Source organism: Euwallacea similis, chromosome 6 (genome assembly GCF_039881205.1).
Source record: "Euwallacea similis isolate ESF13 chromosome 6, ESF131.1, whole genome shotgun sequence".
In the NCBI taxonomy this organism is placed as follows: Eukaryota; Metazoa; Arthropoda; class Insecta; order Coleoptera; family Curculionidae; genus Euwallacea; species Euwallacea similis.
In genome coordinates this window covers 2,597,079-2,621,917 of record NC_089614.1, presented here as the reverse complement: position 1 = coordinate 2,621,917, position 24,839 = coordinate 2,597,079, and the positions used below count along the sequence as shown (strand labels likewise).

The 24,839-nt window shown below is 32.6% G+C and overlaps 1 protein-coding gene across 1 annotated transcript in view; it reads right to left on the bottom strand.

Moving 5' to 3' along the window:
- Positions 1–24,336, bottom strand: part of Klp31E (kinesin-like protein 31E) — a 54,444-nt gene extending 30,108 nt beyond the window's left edge. Inside the window, exons 1-2 of the mRNA XM_066391004.1 lie at positions 23,832–24,336; positions 2,504–2,695 (exon numbers count right to left, since the gene is read on the bottom strand). Of these exons, the coding sequence (XP_066247101.1) occupies positions 2,504–2,695; positions 23,832–23,869 (230 nt within the window). The 5' untranslated portion in view covers positions 23,870–24,336. The remainder of the gene's footprint in view (positions 1–2,503; positions 2,696–23,831) is intronic.
- Positions 24,337–24,839: the final 503 nt, after the last annotated feature.

The following is a 24,839-nucleotide window of genomic DNA, read 5'->3' as shown; positions in this document are numbered from 1 at the left end:
TTATTTCGTTGTTTATGCGAGTTTAACTAGAATTGAAAAAAACGTATTAGGATTATTTTGTATTCGTATAAACGTGAAAACAAAGGTTTTCAGAACCCCGCTACCTGTTAAATTGTTTAAAGAATTGCATAGTTTTCAACCATTATAGCGTTCTAAATCCATCTTTTGCAAATATACTACAATAATCGAGTGATTAGAGAGAATATACAAAATAGTATTTAATGATAGTTTACGTATAGGATCATGATATATTGTTTTAAAGCAAATCTAGTTCTCTTTCAATGCATTGACTAATATACAAAATACTCTATTTAAAAAAACGTACTTTAGGCAAGTTTAGTGTCTAACCGTAAAAACATTTATCTTTCAGCCATCCTATACAGGGTAGTTTACTTTTTTGTAGCAGGACTTTAACAATCGATAGAAAAATTTATTTCAAGAAGAAAATTTCACATCGACATAGACCCATAAACTCAAAATAGGTTTCATTTTAAAGACAGAGAGCGTTGAAAACTTAAAAAAAAATTCCATAATTTTTCTATAATACTCCAACTTCTGGAGATATTTTTGAAGAATTTCTCTTTAAACGAAAAATGCTTGTGTCAATACAATCAACAGAAAGAATAAAAACAAACATAATAAATAGATGGTTTAACAATTTTTTTTCGTTCATAATATTACTCACAGTTTCAATTCAATTTTAGAATAATAACCATTTTAAAATTGCAGTGCGTTTTTCAAAAAACGAAAAAATTGAAATTATTTTTGCTTATGGCGGATCAGGTAAAGGTCCTACTGCAACCGTGCAACTTTATGCCGAGCATTTCCCATGAAACTTAGTTCTATCACAGACTTTTGTCAATAAAATTGTGAATCTATTTCGATCAACAGGAAGTGTCGCAACACAAAAAGGAATACACTCAAAGACTATCATTGGAAATGAAAACAATTAAATTAATATTTTAGCTGCCGTTGTATTTGATCCTCATGAAGGTACTCGTCATCTGGCTGAAAAGTCTGATGTATCACAAAGCGGTGTTTGCCAAATTTTGAAAAATCATAAGTTTCATTCTTACCACTTCTCTTTTCAACAAGGATTACATGGTAACGATTTTCAAAACCGAGTTACCTTTTATACTTGGGCTCAAAGAAAAATTAGATGAAATCATGGTTTTTTCTCGAATATGCTGTTTTCGGACAAGTGTGGATTCACAAATCATGGGCAAGTTAACGGACGCAACACGAATTAGTAAGCTGTTGAAAATCCCTATTGGTTGCGAGAGGTGGAAAACCAGCGTTAATGAACTGTAAATGTTTGATGTGGCATTATGGGTGAACATTTAATTGGCCCCTTTTTTATCGATGGAAATTTTACTACTGCAAAGTATATTGATTTTTTTGACAAACGATTTGCCAATACTTCTGGAAAAAATAAATCAAAATTGACAAATGATCATGTGATATCAACATAACAGGTGCGCAGTCTATTACGCAACAGTTGTTCGGGAAAAATTGGATGGAATACTTCCCCAAAAGTGGATTGGTCGTGGTGGTAATGTTAACTGGCCAGCACGTTCACCAGACTTAACATCTTCAGATTTCTTTCTTTGAGGATATTTAAAAGATATTGTGTGCGCTGAAGTGCCAACAATTCCTGAAAACATGAAAGAAAAAATAAGAGTGTCTTGCCGTAACATTCCACCAGAAATGTTTTTCAATATCCAGCAGTTATTTAAAATGAGAATCGCTAAATGCATTGAAGTAAAATATCATTTTCAGCATATATTTGATTGAATTGTTCAGAAATTATGTTTTTTTTTACTTCTTTCCGTTAAATATATTGATGCAAGCATTTTTCGTTGAAAAAGAAATTCTTCAAAAATGCCAATATGTTTCAAAATTATCAATTAAATAAAAAATATTTCAAGTAAAAATAAGTTTGTTTTCAACAATAAATTAGAATCTGTCAAAAAAATTTGGGGTTTCCATTTGAAAAAACAAAAACCTTAATTAGAGCCTGAAGGTGACCTTGAATCGAAACAGTGATAATATTAAAAATTTTCCCCCTTCATACAACCCTTTCTTTATTTAATTTTTTTTTCTAAAACTGATAACTTCAGAGATATTTATGACACACTAAAAAAATTCACCCTGTATTTCAAAAATCGGTAGAGGTAGGTATAGAGATTGTTACACAGAAATTTATTATCAAAAGGAAAAGCGGACCTAAAAATGAAATAATATATAGGGTGTTCCATTTAATATATCGAAGGTACTACTATTTTTTTTATATATCCAGCAACGTCTAATTGCTACAAAGATTTTAAGTCAACATAGCAAAAATCTGCAAGTTTTTAAAATGTTCGTGTGTCCCATTTTCAGTGAACGTCTGTCCTGCCGTGACACACAACAATAATGAATCACTCTGTATAATACACAATTAGCACATACACATGGTTCCAAACATACTAGACACTTGGTCAAACACAAGAACATAATTTACCCTTCCAATGAAGATTCCACTAGAGATCCAACGCACGTTTCATAAATTTCGTCTTGGTGCGAGTCGTTGTCGAACACGTAGTTGTACGTGAATGACTTGTCACTGCCAAGCGTGACCTGTGGCTCCCCTGGGGTGATGGTAGTACACATTTGACACATGTCGATGATTTCGCGAGGAGTTTGTGGCCTAATCCTGTCAACACAAAATATATTGCTTTAGTATAATTAACATAATGAGCATCACATAAAGGGCTCGCCTTTGGGAGCGGACGCAATCCGTATATGGAAAATTACAAGTTTAATGTATTTTTGTTTTGTGGAAAAACTTGACTTTGTAAAAATATTTTCAACCTATCAATATGACTTTCGATTACTCCAGAAACTGCCCCTTACTCCATTTTTTTAAAGGAACATGGCAGTTTTTCTAATAAAAATAGATTTTTTTCAAAAATAAACATGACTTTTGTAATACAACATAGTACTGATTCTCAACTATTTTTTATGGTTTTGATTTTTACAACTTTTTCGACACTTGTAGAGCTTTATTAAAACTCAATTACCATTTGACACAACTTGATGAAATACATTTTAAATTACTGAAAAATTAACAAATTTTTATAAACAGTTAAAAAATTAAGAAAAATATTTGAAAAAGCTTTTGAAAAAAATTATTGTAATTTAAAATTTTCAAATTCAAAAAGTCATTTTTTTCAAATAGCACCGTACAATTATTTTCGAACCATTTGATTGGTCGAAAAAAATGAACAAATACGATATACACCATAACTGTCAAAAATTAATACTTTTTGAGTAAATTAAAAAAAACTATAAACTACTTTATACTTCGTAAGTAATATGTAGATACATCAGCGCAACTTTACACGATCAAGTTGCTTAATGTTTACTTTGATTGTTTGTTTTGTTTTTTTACAATGTCAGGTTTTTTCGCAAAATAAAAATACATTAATTTTAACATTTAATTTTCCATATGCGGATTGTGCCAGCTACAACAGACGAACCCTGTATATACAGGCTGCCCCGTTATATTTTTACAGCCTTAACGATACAGTATAGCAAAAAACCGAAATATTTAAGAAAACAATTGAACAACCAATTTTTGTATTTTTCAATAAAGCACCCTGTATATCTTTGTATATTACTGCCCTGTATATTGCAAATTGGAAAATATCTCAACGCCGATTTAAAAAATACATTATATGTTTACATTCAACTAAAAATATGTAAAAAAATACGCTTCTAATGATTGATCTTTGCTTTTAACACCCAGAGAAGATACTAAAGATGAAACTCTAGTTTCTTTTCGTGGTCCATCTGTAAAACTGTAGGGGATGTCAATACCTAATGAGTCACCCTGTACATGATGACTAACCAAGAGAGGTAGCCGCCTGTATTTTGGAAACCGTTAATGGAAAAAGACTGGAAGAAAACGGCATAGTAAATCCAGTCCATAAGAAAAAAAAATACGGATAACAATGTTGTGTCCTTCATAGAGTATCCTGTTTGGCACGATGCAAGTCGATGTTAAATTTCTTAGTTTTTATAATAGACTTTATTGCTGATTTGATAGGGCAATCCCAAAGCAGATATGTAAATTTCGTCATACCCATCAGAGGTGGGTTAACAAAAATGTGAAGGAGCGTTCTCAACACATGAAGGATCTCTATGTGTGGTATAAGTAAATCAAAAGTCAGCACATTTAGCTAGAATATAATATAGAACGTAGGCGCTCTCATGCGAGTGTGAAAAGTAAATATGAAATATGAGGAACATGCGCCTTCCCAAGATTTCATAAGGATATCAGGGGGATTTCAGGGGTACTCGATCTGTCTGGCGGAAATTCTTTCTTTGCCTTTGTCCTCAATATCTTAAAAATTAGTAGACATAAAATAAGAGAGATAAAATGGAAAGTACTAATAAATTAGTGCTTCAATTTCCTAACCAATACTATCCAGGAGTTAAAAATTCCTATTAAAATCCTTAAACATGTCGCCTTGTTAAACATGTCAATCTCGCGACCATTTGCTAACCATAAGTTAATAAATGAGTATTTTATAAGCGGAATATTCCCAGATAATTGCAAAAATGTTCGATTCATATATCTGTGTTTAAGGAACACTTTCCCTCTGTGTTGGACAATTAGAGGCCCCTGTCTATATTAGCAGCATTTTTGAACGCATTTCAGGCTTGTGTACTTTGACCTACTAAAAGCATTTGACCCCATAAAACATAATTTGCTGATACAGCAGTATGATTATTATATAGGATGTCATTTAAGTATATGGCCAAACTTCAATAGGTGTTTCTTCGAATGATTCTAAGCGAAAAGTGTATATAAGGATAGGTCCGGTAATGCTTCGTGTTCAAGGTACAAGGTGTTAAACTTTAATTAAAAAATCGTCACATATAAAAACAATTCTAAATAACAAGAAAACAAACTAATATGATGTTGACACTTGGCGACAGTTTTTATTGTAGTATAAAGGAAGCTTTTAAGCTAGATATTGTTTATCTCATTTTGCTAATGGTGGAAATTTAAGAAAAATCAAGCAAGAAAAACGTTTTATTAAAACCACACTTAAACAAATAAATAATACTATAGTATAAATAACGATAATAGCCATAAATAATATTGCTAAATTTTAAAAAAATCGGCTAAAGGATTATTAACGTTTTTACAAAAAAACAACTTTTTTTTCAATTTTAGCACCTTGTATCTTGAAAGCCAAATATTACCCCTTATGTTTATATAAATTGTTCATCTTAAAATCTCCCAAAGCATCACCCCTTGAAGTTTGGCCACGTACTTAAATAACATCTTGAAAAAAATAGTAACTTTGAGATATTCTTAATTTTTTCCACAGAACGTCGCATGTTATTTTTCAAAATTTGTAAGTATTTGTGTTTATTTGTTATGCTGTTAATAAATTTCAAAATTGCGGTTCCATTACTCCCCATATAACCCCATAATATAGTACTACCCTACTACCTCCGTGTTAAGCACAAATTAAGTAAGTTAAGTAATTAGTAAGGCCATCTAAACAAAATAAATTAATTTTCGTTTCATCGGAAAATATTATGTTCTTCCAAAATGTTTTATTATATTTTATACATATTTTAGTGAATATCTTTTTAGCCTATTCTGTTTTGAAATAAAAGGCCTTTACCAAGAATTTGTCCATGATAACCATACTTTCGGAGTACTCTGCGAATTGATTCCACTGATATACGACATTAGATCTTCGTACCAACTTTAATACATAATTTTGTTACACCTAATTTTGGATTTTCTTTCCTTTTCCAAAAAATAAATCGTTCATTTATTAGAGTCAAGATCTTGTTCCTTCCTCTGCCATCTTTGTAATTGTTCCTTCAAAGAAGAAAAGACGAAAAAGTTTCAAGTATCACTGCGAGCCATTTTTGTTAGAACTGACTGGTTTTTACAGGAGAACTGAATTAAAATAATATATAAATTATAAAAACGAAAAAAAATCTACAGATAATTTTTTTTCGTTTGGTTTTATTCACATTTTTCAAATATTTCTGTAAATAAAAATAGGTATCCCTTTAATATTATGTCATCGTTTTCGTACATTTTCTTGTTTTTTGAGTATAATAATGAGTTATAAACATTTTTTTAATTGTTCGGTCGTAATATTGATGACGAATATGTAAAAATTATTATCTGAAAATCGATTAAATCTTTAATTTCTTTAGATTGTTTAAAAAATCTATAGATGTATACTCAATTTTATGAATAACTATATCTTAAATAGATCCATCAGCTGTTATCTGTTACATTGGTTAATGGTAAATAAGAAATGGCTTAACCAACGCGCTATGTTTACCGGTCGTCGCCTATTTTGTATTTTTTAAAGATCACCCGTTATAACTTCCTTCCAAAAAAATGCTCTCTTAGTAGTGTTTTTTTTTAATAGATTTTGATGTTTTACTATTTCATAATAATTTTTAAAAAAATCATGTGGCATACCCGATTCTGTACCTTCCAAACTATTTATGTTAGAGCAAATAGTTTTCACATCCTTATTTTAAATTTTCAAGGCGACTCTCTTTCCGACCGACATCACTAGTGTCCCTATTTTACGAGACACAGCCGACGATCTCCCTTAGTTGCTCACTCTGTACATGCTGATTCTTCAAGAAACTGTAGAAATATTGTATTGCAAACGAACGCCCTTGAAATTACAAGGTATGTAATGTAAATTGCGGATGATTGAGAAATTCAATCCCTTTTTACATGCAGAATTTTAACCAGCTCTGCAGGCAGTAGGAAGTATGTGTATGGTGCCTCATTTAGCAACGAAAACATAGAATCATGAAGTTATTTAACGCTTTGGCAACTTTAATAGAAGCGGCGTAGCTTCATTTCTACGTTTTTAACAAAAACATTATTTCCCTGCTAAACTTGGAAGAGCTTCAATAAGTTGTAAACTTTGTTTAGTAGAAGTTAGTAGTTTAGTAAAAGTCAAGTAGCTAAATCCCTACAAGAACCAGTGTATCAGGCGTATTTTTTGCGCAGGTTGTAATTTCTATATTGGCACGAGTAACAATTATCTTTGGAGCAGGAAAGGTTCAGCAATACATGGAAAAAAAGCAATCTGGTGGTGATTTTTACTCAATCGTCTCGGTTGCGTTATCAAGGTGGCAATGCCCTGATAAACGCGAATCGATAGTATAATAATCATCCTAAAGTTTATTCATTCATTATTGCTCCATTTGCTTATACTGGAGTATTTCATAATAATTTCCCGTGAAATAATACATTTTCAGGTTGACAAATTTCCTGATATACGAATCAATTTTTTAATATCTTTTTCTGGAACGAGTCGAGGAACCATTTTAATAATTCAGAGAGTATGTATTATATAGGCGAACGTATTGATTTTTGAAAGCATCACCATCTCATAAATTAACATTGAAACGCATCAATAACAATTATTTTCCTTCTGTTACATACAACTCAGTTAAGTGTAGGTTTAAAGACTATTTCTAAATGATTAAATCGCCACATTATCACACATCACACCTATATATATATAAGATTATGAAAATTTCAACGAAAATGTGTAATAAGATAATCAAAGGAAACCTGTTTTTCTGTATCCGAAATAGGAATGACCACCTTCACATTATACAGTCGTTGATTTTTTTTTGTTTGGATACGCAAACACATTTCGTCATTATTGAATAGGTGCAGTTTCGAGCATGTTTTTTTTCTACTGGGTGCACCAAAATCAATTAAAATACCCTTAAAATACGAACAGTAATTACGCAATTAAATGTAGACCTTGTAATTAACTAACAATACGTACATATAACAATTTAAACGGAAATTGGTTGGAAAAACCAGTTGTACATACAGGGTGTTCCTTAATGCCGTGCTAATATTTTATGAAGAAAAATTCATATGAACACGTGCCAGCAACGGCCCAAATTTTGAGCTACAGAATGTTGAAATGTTTCTTTTCAAATCGTTATTTTTGAATTTTCCAGAAAGAACTTTAGATACTATACACTTTCAATTTTGGTGTACGTTAACAGGACGTAAAACTCTATATTTTAATAAGAAAAGTTATTACTCAACCAGTGGTGTTCACATAGATGTCTTCAGATATTATTTATGAAAAAAAAATGGTACTCCACTGACATTATTTCGCGGGAATTCTTTTTCTAATAGGATTGGTCAATTCCACATAAAAAGAGTGTCTTATAATAAACTATGAAATATATAATATTTAATACAAAATAATAACTTATAATAAATTCTTAAAACAAACAAATTAATTAAGGCGATTTTTATCCTTTGAATCAAGAATGGCTGGTCTAACGAGAAAAGCGTAAAGGAACTTTTCATGCTGAACTGGCCAGCCTAGTCAGAAAAAATATACCCGCGAAAATTGTCAGTGGCGTACCGCTTTTCCGTAAATAATATCAGAAGACACGTATGCAGGAACGCCACTGGTTGAGAAATAGAATTATTTTTTGACTAAAATACGGGGTTTTATATCTTATTAACCCACATCAAAATTGGAAGTATTGTCTAAAGTACTTTCTGAGAAATTTAAAAATAACGATTTTAAAAGAAAAATTTCAACATCCTATAGCTAAAAATTTGAGCCCTTGCGGACATATGTTTATATGAACTTTTCTTCATAAAATGACCTGAAAAATCACACTCTGAAATATTAGAATAACATTAAGGAACACCTTGTATAGTGTTTCACAAAGATATATTTCACCTTTTTACTAGACAATTGTGAAAATGTGGACTAGATAGGTACCCTTATATCGAATATTGTGCTCTGAAATAGTAGTTTAAATGAAAATATGTACTCATAATAATTTTCTGTCAGGATAATGCTAATGGCTTATCTTATCTATTGTCAATAATGAGGTCCACCAAAAGCCGTGCAATGCGTATTACAAATATGGCAATGTTTACATCTAATTAATCCAAAATTCTTAGGGGCGAAGATAATATCATGATTTTGGTTAGGATCTTTGCTAAAAACGAAAGAACCAAATGTATCTGTCAAAGATTTAATAGTTCATAACTTTTAGTGTTGTGTTAGAATTAACAATAAGATAATGACGGGCAAACTGAGAAAGCCACCTAGGGATGAAATACTGTCGAACGAGGTTATTACTACCATCACTATTAAATGGCCTAGTATCAGGGAATCCCATTTTGGGCTGGAATATCCCCTGAGAACTGAGAAGGAAAGGGAAGAGCAGAAAATAGGCAGTCGAGATAACCAAGATGTCTCTACAAGATCTATACCAAATTGTACCACAGATTACTGATGCGAAAACATGAAGATTTAACTCAATTTATGTTAATCCATAAATGGACGATTTTCAAAATACAGGACGCCAAAGTGAAAATTAAAAAAAGGAAAAAAATACTTCGTTTATAATAGTATTTTACTATCTGAACAAAATATAGTATCGGGGGTTTTTAGGGGCGAAAAATCAGAATTCGTTTACATCTCCGATGCACATTGTAGAGGGCACGGTCAACGCTAGGTGAACTCTCTTTAAAGGAGCATAACTGTTTTATCATCCGGTATAAAATTTATTTATGACTAAATTTGTGCTTTTTTACATGTCTTGTGAAAAAAGGTATCTTGGTACAAATCCCTACGGGCATTCCTTTTTGAGATATTTGAAGTTTAAAGTTCGCTGCATCTCTAGAAAAATAACTTTAAAGTTTATACTTATTTGTACAGTACAGCAAAATAAATAATATAAAATTGGCATAGTCAAATAAAAACATACTTTTAAAAAATGATAAGAATTGAAGGTTAAATGAATGTTTTTTTTCGTTTCAACTATACGAATATGTGCAATGTAAATTGGACTTCAAAGTTATTTTTCAAGACACGTAGCGAACTTTAAATTCAACTTTCAAATATCTCAAGACGGAACGCCCGTAGGGGCTTGCCCCAGAATAGCTTTTTTTACAAAACATGTAAGAAAATAAATTTAGTGCTAAATAAATTTTATACCGGGTGATAAAAAAATTATGCCTTTTTAAAGAGAATTCACCTAACTCTGACTGCACCCCCTATAATGTACATCGAAGCTGTAAACGGTTTCTAATTTCTCTCTCCTAAAAACCTCCCGATGCGACATTTTGTTCAGATAGTACCATTACAAACGAAGTAATGAATTTTTTCCCTTTTTGTTAATTTTAACTTTGACGTCCTGGACTTTGAAAACCGTCCATTTTTGTATTAAGATAAATTGGGTTAAATCACCATATTTTCGCCTCGAAAATCTAAAAATGTTGTACAAACCTTTTAGAAACACCCTATAGAAAGACAGAGATGAGGTCGAGTAGTAAATTGGTTTGCCTTTCTACATTTTGATAATATGTTAAGATTTCTCAAACATGGAAAATGTTCATAATGTTATTCCGGCATATTTAACAAATGTATTTTGCAGGTACTTAAGTAAATTACTATGGAATTGGAATTGAAAAAAATAATAAATTGCCATCAATAAAACAGGTGTTCATACACGGTATGGAGGAGATTTAATTATGGTAATTTTTTAGCCTTGAAAACGAAATGTAATTTCTTAATAATGTGTGAAAAATTAGCTAAGGTTCACTAATAACTCTTAGGTAACTATACATGTGGAAAATATGTCTCAATGTCTGTACTATGTACACATAATGCCTATATTTACGAGTTTACCAATTGTCGAATTATGGTACACATGTGCATGAGAATAAGCAGATCTCTAATGTACAGCACTTATTTCAAAATTTGCATATCTGTTTGTTCGAAGAATTGCGTAGGTAAGTTCACAAAAATTACGAAAGACTATGCATGTAGGCGTTCGCAATGGGGATTGAAGTGCCAACTATAATAATTGTGTGCCATAAGGTATACAAAAGAGAGTTTTCCATGGCCATAAAGTCTTACATTCTCATATCTAGCATTCGAATGTCCTTCATTCGCCGTCTAGAAACTAGAAACAGGGCTGGTGCAAACTGAAATTTGTCAATTTTGTATTCTAGATTAGAAGCTCCATTTGCATAATCTAATTTAGATTGTATGAATGACTACTAAGCAGTACAAAAGAAGCAGCAAAAGTTGGTAGGTACCTAAATACTAGTCTTCCGTAGGCCGTAGGTGTTATATGTGGCACAACATTTAAATATTTCTATAGACTACTGGGTGATACAGCCGAGTAGGTTGTTAAATATTGTTTAAGTGGGTAATATGAAGTAGCTTTAATGATGGAAACGCGTTTCTAATTATTGCCCAAGAATATTGTATCATCAGGCAGGTAGGTACTCATCAATAGTGAATCCTAATAAAACTTTCCATTATCACGTACCACTTGGAGAAATGTTTTCTTAAAATAATAATACAGAGAACACGTTAGGCGGGTAAAGATTGCTGAAATAGTATTACCTATTAACAGCCCATTTCTCAAATTTATATGGCCTTTACGTCGTTGCGACCTTGTTTCAAATTTATTGAAGCTGTTAAAAGTTTTCTATTCTCCAATTCGTTTAATTGAGAATTGCAGCAAATTATATGGTTGTTAAAATATTTATATTAAATGGCAACGAACCACATTCTTTATCCAATACAGATTATAATCAAACATGGTTTAATAAGGTTCCTGATCAAGGCTGATCAGGACGTAGTTCGTGCATAAGTAGTTCCTGTGATGTTTTATTTTATAGCGTATACACCTCGTTTTACACGCTTATCCAATAAGCTTTTTAATATTATATGTGCTACCTGGGTCGTATACCGAATGTTTAAAAGCATACAAATTTTTGAAACGATCTCTTACTTAAAAACGAGACAAAGAATTGATATAATAAAAATGTTCCGACAAGAGCTCAAATTTCAATTTGGCGCCATTTTTTCTGTTATGCTTTGACTGTCAAACTACTTTGACAGTTCAACTTTAAAAAGTCCCCAATTTCTTAAAACGGACCGATATTCAACACAACGACGTATTATTTTAATTATTTAATATTATTTTTAAAATGGAGAGAGTTTGGCTGCTTCGATACGCAAATTGCATCCAATTTTTGATCGGGAAAATGTTCCAAATGTCTCAACTGTAAGAAAAGTAAGAAAATTTGAGGAAACTGGGCCAAAAGTTCAAAAACATCCATTAGGCATTGCACTGAAGAATTGAACATTACAAGAATTACTATGCAACCTATTCTCGCTAAATATGTATTTACATCTTCGTGCCTATAAAATCCAACTCACTCAACAAGTCAAGCCTGCAGGTCATGCACAAAGAAAAGAACTCGTCAATTGGATGATTAAACAACAAAAAGTGAACAGTAATTTTTCCAACAAAATAATCTTCAGCGATGCTACTCACTTTCATGTTAATGGCTTAGCAAATAAGCAAAATTGTCGTATTTGAAGCATTGAAAAGCCACATGTGTTTCATGAGAAGGAAATTCATCCCAAAAATGTTACTGTTTGGGGTGAATTTTGGGTAGGAAGCATTATCGGACCATTTTTCTTTGAAGCCACTGCCGAGAATATATAAATAGTCAATAGCGAACAGTACAGGAGGATGATATCCCAGTTTCTTGTGCCTCACATAGACGGTATTGATCTCGATGGCATGTAATTCCAACGGAAAGGGGCTACTTGCTATACATTATATGAAACAATGGCATTATTGCATGAGACATTCCCTGGTCGTGTAATCTCCTATTTGAGCGCCATGAATTGGCCACCTAGATCGTACGATTTAATAACCTTGGACTTTTTTTCTCTGGGGTTTTTTGAAGTCGAAAGGTTATGAGAACAAGCCCATGATCACTCAATCTTTAAAAGAAGAAATTAGACACTGTATCACCGAAATCCAGCCATATTTATGCCGAAAAGTGATTCAAAATTGTGTCCAAAGAACGCTAACGTGTCAGCAAAGCCGAGAAGGGCCTTTACCAGATATATTGTTTCATACATAATTTTGACATCTCTACTTTATGATTAAATGTAAATTTTGGTATTTTCTAAAAAAATCAGTGTTGTATTTCAATTTTGCGTTCTTGTTAGGGCACCTTTTACAATATGAGAAGTCACATATATGGCTCATGCATTTTGGACCATACTGAATAGCTACTTTGTATCGTACTCATCACAATTTCACAATTACATTAAAGCATGCAAGCGGGTGATACAGTCAAAAAAACAAGTGCTTTTTTTGATGGAGGGAAAAAATGAAAGCCATAAGATAAATTCATTAACAAATGATATAGGTATCGAATTGGCATAAAATAAGTATCCTTTACCTTCCGAGATAAAGGGACAGTTTACCACCTATTTGCGTAATTTTAAAAGTGCCTTTAAAATAAAGATCCCATAAATTTCATTTACAATAAGTCTAGAAGACCTCAAGGTTCGTAGTCGATTAAAGAGAACATCAGTACTTCAGAATACCTTTTAATAATTTTCAAACTTTGAATGTTGATACGTATCAAAAGATCCTAGGTAATGACCCTCATTAGCCTTTCTTTGGATGCTCCGACAACTAATTCTAGTCCAGTGAAGGCGATCGCCGCTGCTTTTTTAGCAAGAGAATCGGCGGCTTCATTTCCCACCAAAGCTCTCTGACCAGGAATCTATATTAGGATCAGGATATTGCTTTCCTCAATATAGTTAAATGTTTTCAGACTTCCCAGGCAATCGTCGATAAGAATTCGAATATACAATAGCATACAACTCTGCTTGAAATATTCGGTCTGCTCCAACGGAGAAGTAAACCAATTCCTTCTTACACATATTCTTGTCTGTCTCTGACGGCCCGGAATTGGCTTTCTTTCTTATCGGAATGCACCTATTGATGTGTATTTCTCCTGATTCACCTAGAACCTATGATTAAATCCGCCATCGTATGCTCCAGCTTCAACTCCGTCTCGGGTTCTGAAGCCGTCTATAAACCAGCGGCAATTCTTTGTGAATAAGTTTCGTTTATTCTCACTCTTCCATCGTAATTCCTTCCGTTGATAATAATTTAATTTAGGGGACTAGATGTTAGAGGACCTCCCCAGCAAGATATAACTGTTAAGTCGGTCTGCAATCGAAAACTCCTGCCCCCTGACTTATGTTTCAGTGTTTGTATGTAGACCATCTGGTTTCCCTCTCTTATAACACGTGAAGCAGTATCAGAGGTATAAAAAACATATCTAAAAGATAGTTAATTGTTTATTACAAATGTGCGTTCCAGCTTAGTGTCTTATCCAGATAATTCGCCTCTGTCGCAAATAGAACGGTTTTCCCTATCTTTTAAAGGTAATTGCTATTACTTTTTTGTCAGGTTCACACACATCTGCTCCAGGTACCATTTATATATGGTATTGAGTATGTGTTACCGATATGCTTCCTCGATGTTGTCCACAAACATGGATGACCAGGTCTTCCGTATCGACCTTAACAAACACTTCCCACAGTCGAATTATAGCTCCCTGTAGACAAGTCCTGACGGCCTGAGAGCGGACAATACTGTCCTGAACAGAGGTGGTTTTACCATTCCGTAAACCTTCTCTTTGTAAACTTTTCCGCACAAAAACATTGATAAATTCATATCTACAGGGTGTTTCAGAATAAGTCTACCAACTGCTGACTGTTGGTTCTTGTAACCGAAATAAGAAATTAAGTTGATACAAACATGGGTCCGTTTTCGCTTGCTGCCTGAAATACATGGTGATAAAAAATTATTATTTTTTAGTTTTTTCCTAAGTCCTAGCATTAAATATTTTTATGAAAATTGAGAGCGTAAAATAGATGAAGAGACGCACCTTTTAAAAGGAAAACAGTATTTTAAATTTAACCAATGGCTCCCCATTCAGAAAATTATTTTTATTTTTCTTTAACCAGTGATGTATCACATTTTTCGTTTAAACTGTTTAAGTTCACACCAATACGGACGCCACTGGTGAAATTTGAAATATGTTTTTCCCTATAAAAGATGTGTCTCTACACCTATTTTACGCTCCTCAATTTTCATAAAAATATTTAATGCTGGAACGGGCTTATTAGGAAAAAACTAAAAAAATGAAATTTTTTTATCGTTCGGTATTTCAGACAAGAATCAAAACGGACTCATATTCACATGAACTTTTTTTCTTATTTCTATCATGCACAGGAACCTACAGTAAGCAGTTGGCCAACTTATTCTGAAACGCTCTGTATACAATGTACCGAGTGGCTCTAAATTGTTCCTCCCCCTTATTAATTTTTTAACATTTTTTTTTAAATTCAAAAGCAACATTAAATAAGACAAAAAACGCTATTTTTTTACTTTTTTTTTTTTTATATTGCTTACATCACTGGTAGAACAAAATTACCAATATTTTTTAATTGAAACATGGGTCAATTGACACCTCAAATTAAGGATCTTTCAAAACTACATTGGATGATGTATTGCGATTCAAAATCTGCCGATTAGTTTTTGAAAAAGATCGCTATAAATTTGGTAAAAAATGTAATATAAACTCAGTTAAATTGTACGTAAACAATGAAACAACAGGTTTGTTGATAGAAAATTGATTTGGTTTGTGCTCAGAAAAAATCTTTAATTATTTTTATTTATTAATTTTTTTTAACAAAGACTTGTTTGTGAGCACAAAATGGAAAATAAACTCATTTCCTATCAACAAACGTGATTTTTTAGTATTTACGTACTATTTAACTGAGTGTGTATTGCATTTTTTACCAAATTTATAGCTATATTTTTCAAAAACTAATCGGTAAATTTAGAATCGCAATACACTATTGAGTGTAGTTTTGAAAGACTTTTAATTTGAGGTGTCGTTTGACCTGTTTTAATTAAAAAAATGAAGTATTTTGCACTACTGGTGATGTAAGTATCATTAAAAAATATAACTAAAAGTCAAATGATGATATTTTTGTCCTATTTAATGCTGCTTCTGAATTTTTTAAAAATAATAATTTGTTAAAAGTTAACAGTGGGAAGGGACAATTTAAAGCCGCACGGTATACGAGTCCAACTTTATAATATTAATAGTTTGGCCAAGCACATTTTTCAATTAAAAGTTGTAATTAATTTTAAAATCTGAAAAATACCTGAAACATTTTTGTATATTTTCTTTAACTGTAACAAAAAATAGGCTATTCAGTTATAAAATCGAAATATTGTATTCTACAGTTATAATTAACAACAAATGTTTAATTAAAAATGCAATTCGCCTCATGGGTCATAATAGTTCGACCGGCAGTGAGTGTTGCGTAATATCACCTTTATTGGTAATTACAGCCTTGATTTTTTTTTGGCATTGTATATACTAATGTTGCACATTCATCTGAAGTTGCATTAATCTAAATTTCTTGCAAAGTGGATTTTAATTATTGTACTGTACGAGCTGGCTTTCTTCGAAGTTGCTTTTTCATATTACACCAAAGAGTTTCTATTGGGGATAAATCTGGACTAGAAGATGTCCACTTTAGAAATGGTATGATATTTTCCTGAAACCACGGTTTAATTGTTGTTGTCATATGACACGGTGCACAGTCTTGTTGAAAGATGAGGTTACCTTCCATTATTCAGCATGTAGGAATGGAAGGTAACAAACTGTCTTCAAGAATCTACTTATAATTTTGCGCGTTAACAGAGCCGTCGGTGAAGTGTAACCTACCCACACCTCTTGCAGACATACAGCCCTAAACCATAATAAAGGCAGGAAATTTCAATTTTTTAATTAGACAGTCGTTATGGTAAACTTCGAAAGGTGTTCGTAAAACTCGCTTGCGTGTGTCACCAACACAAATGTAGAATTTAGACTCACCAGACCAAATTACGTTATTCCATTGGTTTGGGGTCCAATTTTTATGGTTTATAGTTCATTTCAGTCTATTACGCTTTTGAATTGTTGTTAACAGTGGTTTTTCTTTCATTTAAGGAAAAATCTAGAATTGGCCAAAATCTGTTTCAGAAAAGAGGAAATGCGAAACAAATAATACCTTTTAAAATTTGCATCAAATTTTTTGAATAGTTTTCTTTGTTGTGGAGATTGCAACCCTTTTGCCAATGCTCTCCCTCTATAACACAGTAAGTTCCTTGCTAATTGATCGCCGGTTCAATTCTACTATTTTTTTAAAGCCCTCTTATCCACTTCCGTTATGGAAGACGGTCGGCCATATTTAGGCTTTTGCTCTGCCCCACCAGTGCTTTTGTACAAGTTGATAATAGCTTGAATTGTAGACCATAGAAAGAAATGCGAAATAGATATATTACTTACCAAATTTCCTTTTTTATGAGCATTAATAATGTTATTAATGCTCATAAAAATTCATCTTTGCTGAGAGGTTTACCACGTGCCATTTTGCTTCAAAATTGACATTTTCCAAGCAATAATAGACAGTTTACACTTATTATATTAGCCTTAGATTTGATGTGTATTTGTTTTGCACGTCCTCTTTTGAAAGAACCAAGGCTGTAATTGCCAATAAAGGCCATATTACGCAACACTAACTGCCGGCCGAATTATCATGACCCATGAGTTTAGTTGTATTTTTAGTTAGATATTTGTTGTTAATTATAAATGTAGAATTGAGTATTTCGATTTTGTAATTGGAGAGGTTATTTTTTTATTACAGTTGAAGTAAGGGTACAGAAATGTTTCATACATTCTCCGGGTTTTAAAATGAATTACAAGTCCTAATTGAAAAATGTGCCTGGCCGAACTACTATGAGCCTGGGCTCGCATATTAATTTTATATAAATTGACATACTCAGTATATTTAATTTTTATGCTTACACAACTTTTCAAAGTAATACTGATATCCCCGATTTTTAATTCCGTTGAAATACGGCATACAAATTTTAATCAAAATAAGAAGGTTCTGATGATGGATTGAATAAAAATGCCCCCAGGAATGATCAACTCCTCAAACTGGAATTAAATGGGCATGGAGAATTATATTAAGGCACAATTGACTTACTAACCTTAAATGGTGTGTATTGGCATAGGTACCTCAAAATAGAGCACATATGAAATTGTTACACGCTATAACCTAAAGATAATCGTTGATTTTGGATAAAGGTATCAATTTTCGAGAGAAATTGATGTCATTTTGCAAGTGGCTAGGTTTTAGCCTGAGAAATATCTTTTCACGAGCGTTATAACAAGGACTTTTGATTTAGTTTTTAGGGGAGAAATTCCTACTTAACAGTTTGATTTTAGGATAGGTAGTCGACATACCAATAAAATTTACACAATTATTAACGAGGTAATTAGAATCAAACATATTACGGGTGTATTATTTTTTATTTTTATAGCCAGTTATATTTGTCAAATAAAAACAACCTCTTACACCAAGTTCACTTGTTCACTGCCTACTTACAGATGTTGCCTATATTTAGATTGAACGAATTTAGCATCCTATCGCACAAATAGAGCTTATTTCCTGTATACAGGGTGTCACAAATTGATACGTTGATGACTGTCTTATTCCCGTGAAATTAGTCTTGCTGGCAAAGTTACCAGAGTTTAAAAAACCGAGACTAAGAGATAAAAGATTTATTAAATGAAGACAAAGCTACGCATTAATGCGTGGTAAACATACTAAAATACAAATTAAAAGAATTCAAGTACTTCCAGAGATATTTGAAATGAGCTGGAAACTTACTTTTTCAAAACAAAAAAAAATTCTAATACTTTTTTATCTTCCTCAAGAAAAAAAACACAGATTATTTTAATTTTTAAAAATGTTTTCATATATGTTAGGCAATGCAAAGCAGTTTTCATTCAAATTGATTTCCCATTTACGTCTCTATAATTCACAAAAAGAATGTGGTGTTACGGCCTCCTTGTCCTCAAAGGTACATCTGCCTCCGGCGCAACCGCTAAAGGAGTATCTTCGTTAAATCTTACTTGACATAAGCCTCAGTGTAAGAAATGTGCAAAAAAGCTGTTTTTATGATTATTAAAATGAAAGATTTGCTGGCCAGGAGTTGCCCAGTGATATAAAACATTCTTGATCTGAATTAAAAGAAACAGCAGGAAATCACAGAAAATCCATAAATTGAACTATAAGGGTAGACCTCAGAATAGAAGTATTTCCAAGTGTTCTTTGATGGGTGGAAAACTACTATTCACCTGGAATGATAATGATGGCAACGACGTAAGAGAAGTCTTATCCTGTTATGGTTGCGATTGGTCGGGGACGTTTAAAAAAGAAATTGCTTTTGGAGAACTTTGAAAGGAAGCTTCAGGAATATATAATAGAGGCTACTAACGAGCGGACCAACATTTCAAATATTTATGTAGTTGGCGATGTTTTGCATGTTAAACAGGAAAAAAACGCTTCACAGAAATTATGTTAGTTCTTGATAATAATGAATAAAAAAGACGTTTTTTTTTTAATTTTATTTCTTCACTTTTTTTTCTGGAAGTAATCAGATTTTTTTTACTCATTAACTGTTGGATTTCTGATACAAGTGTTCCCGTCCAAAATTCAATAGATTTTATGTTCTCAAATTTATTGTCTGTAAGAGTCAAGTTTGTTCAATTTATGACTCCTTTTCTTAAAACAGAAGAAAGAAGAAAGTATGGATTTTTGGGTCTTTTGTTACTTGAAGTTAGTATTTTCACCCATAAAAAGACCAGATGACCAGGACAATAAATCAAGAGAATGGTTGCAGTGTTTGACCCTTTTAATACAGATGGGTGGTAAAAGTGTGAGTCTTTAGGAGTTAGTTCGTTACAGATCTTTTGACCGTTAACACGTGCCTTCTGACTGTAATAAAAAAATTAGAGTTCTAACAGAAACGATCTGTCTTAGATTCTTTTATTCCTATACCCCATAATCGAACATTAACCAACTATATTTAACATTAAAATGATCAGCTTTGGCTCTATTGAATTAGTTCCCTATTTCAGGAAACTACAAAGGTAGCAATACTAATGCCTTGTATTTGTAACACCCAGTAAACACGCTTTATTTTATTTTTACTTCTGTGTCTCTCCCGTTCCTTCTTTCGGATGTCAATAACAGACACACACAGTGTCTAGGTAATTTAGCTATGTATTGTTTCTTTTATAAAGGATGTATACAGGGTAACCTATGTTTCCTTTTCATGGAAATTCTATGCAATTCTAATAGTATTGATTACCTACTTAATAAGTCTATCGGAGGTTTGACGAAAATTCTGGCACGATGATTTACCATCGAGTTTTAATAGTTGATGACTAACCTGTTGGAACTAAATGAGATTATGCAAAAAAATTGTGACTTTATTTATCACAATTTTAGTGAAAATAAAGCTTCCTTAGGAAAAGTTATACAAATCTAAATATACTGCTTCTCGCTAGTTTGTCAAAGCTTGTTTTCCTTGCTTGGTTCACCGAGTATTTTCGAGGCCATAACCCCTCAGGAGCGGTGAGTGAAGTTTATTTTAAACCAAGAGTCGGTTTATTTTCGTTATAATAAAAGTGACAGCGTAATACTGGTAATTAATTTACTTCCACTATTTTGTTTCGTGGCGAAAGGTCTTATTTCCATAAACTTTTAATTAGCACTTATTAACCGATAATTGTTAAGTACAACAGAGTACCATCACAGGTAGTTCATTTGTGTTAGTACCTGCCATCATGTCAATATATAATAAAATTTTGACACCTGTTGATGTTGTACTTTATGTATTTCTTGAAATTTGTACGCTTTGTCTTTTTTTAATTTAGAAACAATAGCATTAATTTATTAGTGTGTTACACATTTAATTTTTTTTCATTATTTTCCGTTGAAATAAATCACAATGATATTTAATAAAATTGCTATTCTTATCTTTCAAGATAAAGATAACAAAGACTGCGTCAAATTTTTGTTTTTAAATTTTGTTCGAGGTTTTAAAAGTAACATAGAAAGGTGACAATTCCAGAGATTTGATGATTTACTAAAATCTGGATTAGAAGTTAACGACAATTAAGTATACTGTTATACGTTGCCTATCTTTTGCTATGGTTTGACAATACTTGGGGGTGAAAGGAAATTAAAAATATTAAATCTTTGTATTCAAAGTAATTTCATTTTAATAAATTTCTCTCTGGCAAAATTTCAAGATAGTTTCAAAAGGTGACATTTGTCATTTTTGATTTTAGAGCTATGTTTTTCTGTACTTCCGTTTACTATACAGAGTAATTTAAAATTCAATACAAAGAATTTAGGGGCGTATTTTTGAAGTCAAAATAAGACTTTTTCCTATAAGCATGGGTCCGCAAATGCTTAATTTTCGATATATAGAATGTTAAAATGTTGTCATTATTATAGTAGACTATGAGTGCGTAGTCTGACAATCCAGCGCGTATTTTGTTGAATTTGTTAATAATTTGGTTTAAATAAAATTTAGTAGGTTTTAGTTGATCTTTACGTTTGACGAATCTACATTTTTTTTTCATTTTCAAATAACAGTACGCGATCATTTAAACCTATTCTTTTCGAATCGATGGATTGGAAGAACGGATCCAATAGCTTGATCCCCCCGTCCGCCGGATTGTATCCCGCTGGACCATTCTTTATGGGATTATTTTAAAGCTTTAGCTTAGGATATAGAACCAATACCTTCCATGGAGGGCTTCGTCAACGTATTATTGATGCCTTCCAAACGGTTGAAAATACTCCTGGAATTTTTTTAGACGGAGTAAAGCAGTCTGTAAGAAGACGAATGAAGACTTGTGTCGTTTTAGACGGTGGTCATTTCCAGCATTTATTATAATAATTTCAAAGCTCTTTCGATGATATTATTATTACGTTTTAATAAATTTGGATTTTTTTTAATTCCTTTTTTTTAATAATTTGTTTTCTGCCTGCATTGTTCCTAAAAGTCGTAGATCTCAACAAATTTAACAAAGAACACGTAGGATTATCGAACTACGCAGTCATAGCGTACTATGAATTTAATAATGACAATACTTTAACACCCTGTATATCGAAAACTAAACATTTACGGATTCATGTTTATAGTAAAGTTTTATTCTGACTTCAAAAATACGCCCTTAAATTCTTTGTACTGAATTTTTAATCACCCTGTGCTATCTTTTGTCCATGACACTTGTGTTTTTCTCATTAAATCAAAAAATTAAAAGGAATTATAACGATTTTTTTGGAAATGCATCATTTTGATTTTTTCGCAATTTATCAAAAATATGAATAATTAGGGCAACTCTGTTTTCGTTATTGCGTTACAACCATCATTGTTTAAGTCTTTCCTCAGTTAAATAACTTTGTTATTCCTATAATTCTTGAGGTCCCTATACAGGGTTAGCCAGCAACCCGTTAGTTAGAAATTTTTTTACTTCCCACTAGCCTAGCGTAATGAAATTTGGTTTCAGCCTAGAATTGAAAATTTTGAATCCAAGTAAAATATTTTCAAAATGGCTGCACCTTCGGTTATACCGGGAGTAACTACCAACTTTACTATTTTGAACGGAACTTCCTAACTTTTTTATCATTTTCGGTTTTCTCGTTAAATTTTAAGGCTACTTTATGCAAAGTATCTTATGTTTAAAATTTTGCGTTTCTGAGTTATATCGGAAGAATGAAAAATTTTGACGGCTACAAGATTCCACGGAAATCTGTATTTTGCGATAACCATTACGAATTTTGAAATCGGTGGTCTGCGGCGTAAAGAGGACCTACCAAACTACATTTTGACGTATTTCAATTTGATAAAAAGTCTTTCACAATCGACGAAATATGCCTTTGAAGTTACGTGATTTCAAATCTCAATAACTTATTTGTTTCAAATGGGATACCCTGTACCTTAAAGCATTTTTAGTCTTCTGTATCAAATATTAATAAGGTTTACTGGACCAATTCTGGACAGGATATCCCATTTGAAATGAGCAAGTTATTGAGATTTAAAATTATGCAACTTTGGTAGCATGTTTCAGGAAGACTTTTTATCAAATTGGAATACGTCAAAACGTTTATTATTAAGTTCTGTATGATCCCTCGAATACATATTCCAAAACTCAAGGCGGTTAGCGCACCGACTTTCGTGAGATCTTGCAGTTGTTAAAATTTTCAATTTTTCCGATATAACTCAGAAAATCTAAATTTTAAACATAAGATACTTTGCATAAACTGGTCTTAAAATTTAACGAGAAAATCGAAAATGATAAAAAATAAGAGAATTCCGTTGAAAATAATAACGTTGGTAGCTACTTCCGGTGTAATCGGAACTGCTGCCATTTTAAAAATATTTTACTAGAATATAAAATGGTCGATTTTGACCTGAAGCTATATATCATTAGGCTACCTTAGTGGGAAGTTAAAAATTTTCTAATGGATGGTTTGAGCGACTAACCCTGTATATGGCAGATCAATTTGGGATACACTGTACACATAAAATTAACGATTTTTAAACGCTCATCACGCTTTTTGAAAATCAATTGAATTTTTTCGACATACGTTAATCTTATCTGTTAAGATATCATATCTTTATGAAAGAGTACGTCACGTTTTGGTAGATACGTTCTGTTTGAAATTTTGAAAACAACACAGAAAGGTGATAATTTCACAGGTTCAATTACCTATTAAAATTTGCATTAGACGTTAGGGATCGTGAGCTACGTTATTATATATTTCCCACGGTTTGTTACGGTTTTATCAGTCCTTACGGTTCCAAGGAAATCAAACGCGTTAAATCTGCATCCTGAAAAGTATTTCTCTCTTTGAGCTCAAACTCTCAGCCAATTCAGGTACTTACTTTGTTAATTCTACCTAAAACTCTAAGGCCTTTTTTGTGCAAAAGTAATTTTCTGGGCATACCTGACAGCCACGCGGACGGATACATCATCGTCTTCCATCTTTCTTGCCGTTCTCCTAGAGAAACCCTTGAGAATTCCAAAATTCGTTCGCGCATTAGACACCTGCTCAACACATATTAATTAACAAGAGCTTTAAAGAACAAAAGGTCTTTAAACACGATATTCACAGCATCCCGGCAAACAAACATTGATATATTGTCAGTTAAAGGCCGATCGTCCAGGTTATCAGTCATTTTTTTTAAGATACTTTCGAATTTGGATCCTTCGGGAGCCTGGATTATTACATATTATGATGTTAGCAGTCGTGAAAGTATCCGTGCAAGATTTAGCCTCTCCTCTTATCGTCCCACATGATTTGCGTGAGCGAGACAAAGATCGCGATATCGCACATGAACTATAAAGTGGAAGTATAGATCGAATTTTTCGAAGCCTGCTCAGTATGGCATACCGCCGTTTCTCACTGCCGCTAGAAGGTGACTAACTGTATATCGGACTTGTATGCTGAGAGAACTACCTGCAGTATGTATACAGGTAGATGGAAACACCGAACCAGAGAACCATGTCGGTGCCGCTCTAATGTAATTCCGCGGTTCCGCTAAAATTGTTACCGCTCGCTCTTTGTTTCGTTACGTAGACACTTCAAATCTATCCTTCTAGGCGTTTTATTGCAATTTATTGGAAGCGATTCAATGACCACATGCACAGTTCATTCAGATTTACCCATGTTAACTAACAATAGCTTAGAAATCGCGGGAAAATGAGAGCTCCATTAATTCGCATTCAGCAAGTTAACGGCGAGCTCAGACAAGCAACCAAACTCCCGTAATGTACCCTCATGCTACGCCTATGTGCGTCACCATTTTTTGTAGCACCCTCCACATGGTTGGATTCCGGTACTCATTATCCTCAGATATGGGTTGTCTTGTGTAATGAAAATTCCTCCGCCTTTCTTTGTTGGTACTGGAGTTTGCTAAGGTTTGTAGAGTACTAAAGTTTCTTTAAATCAGCA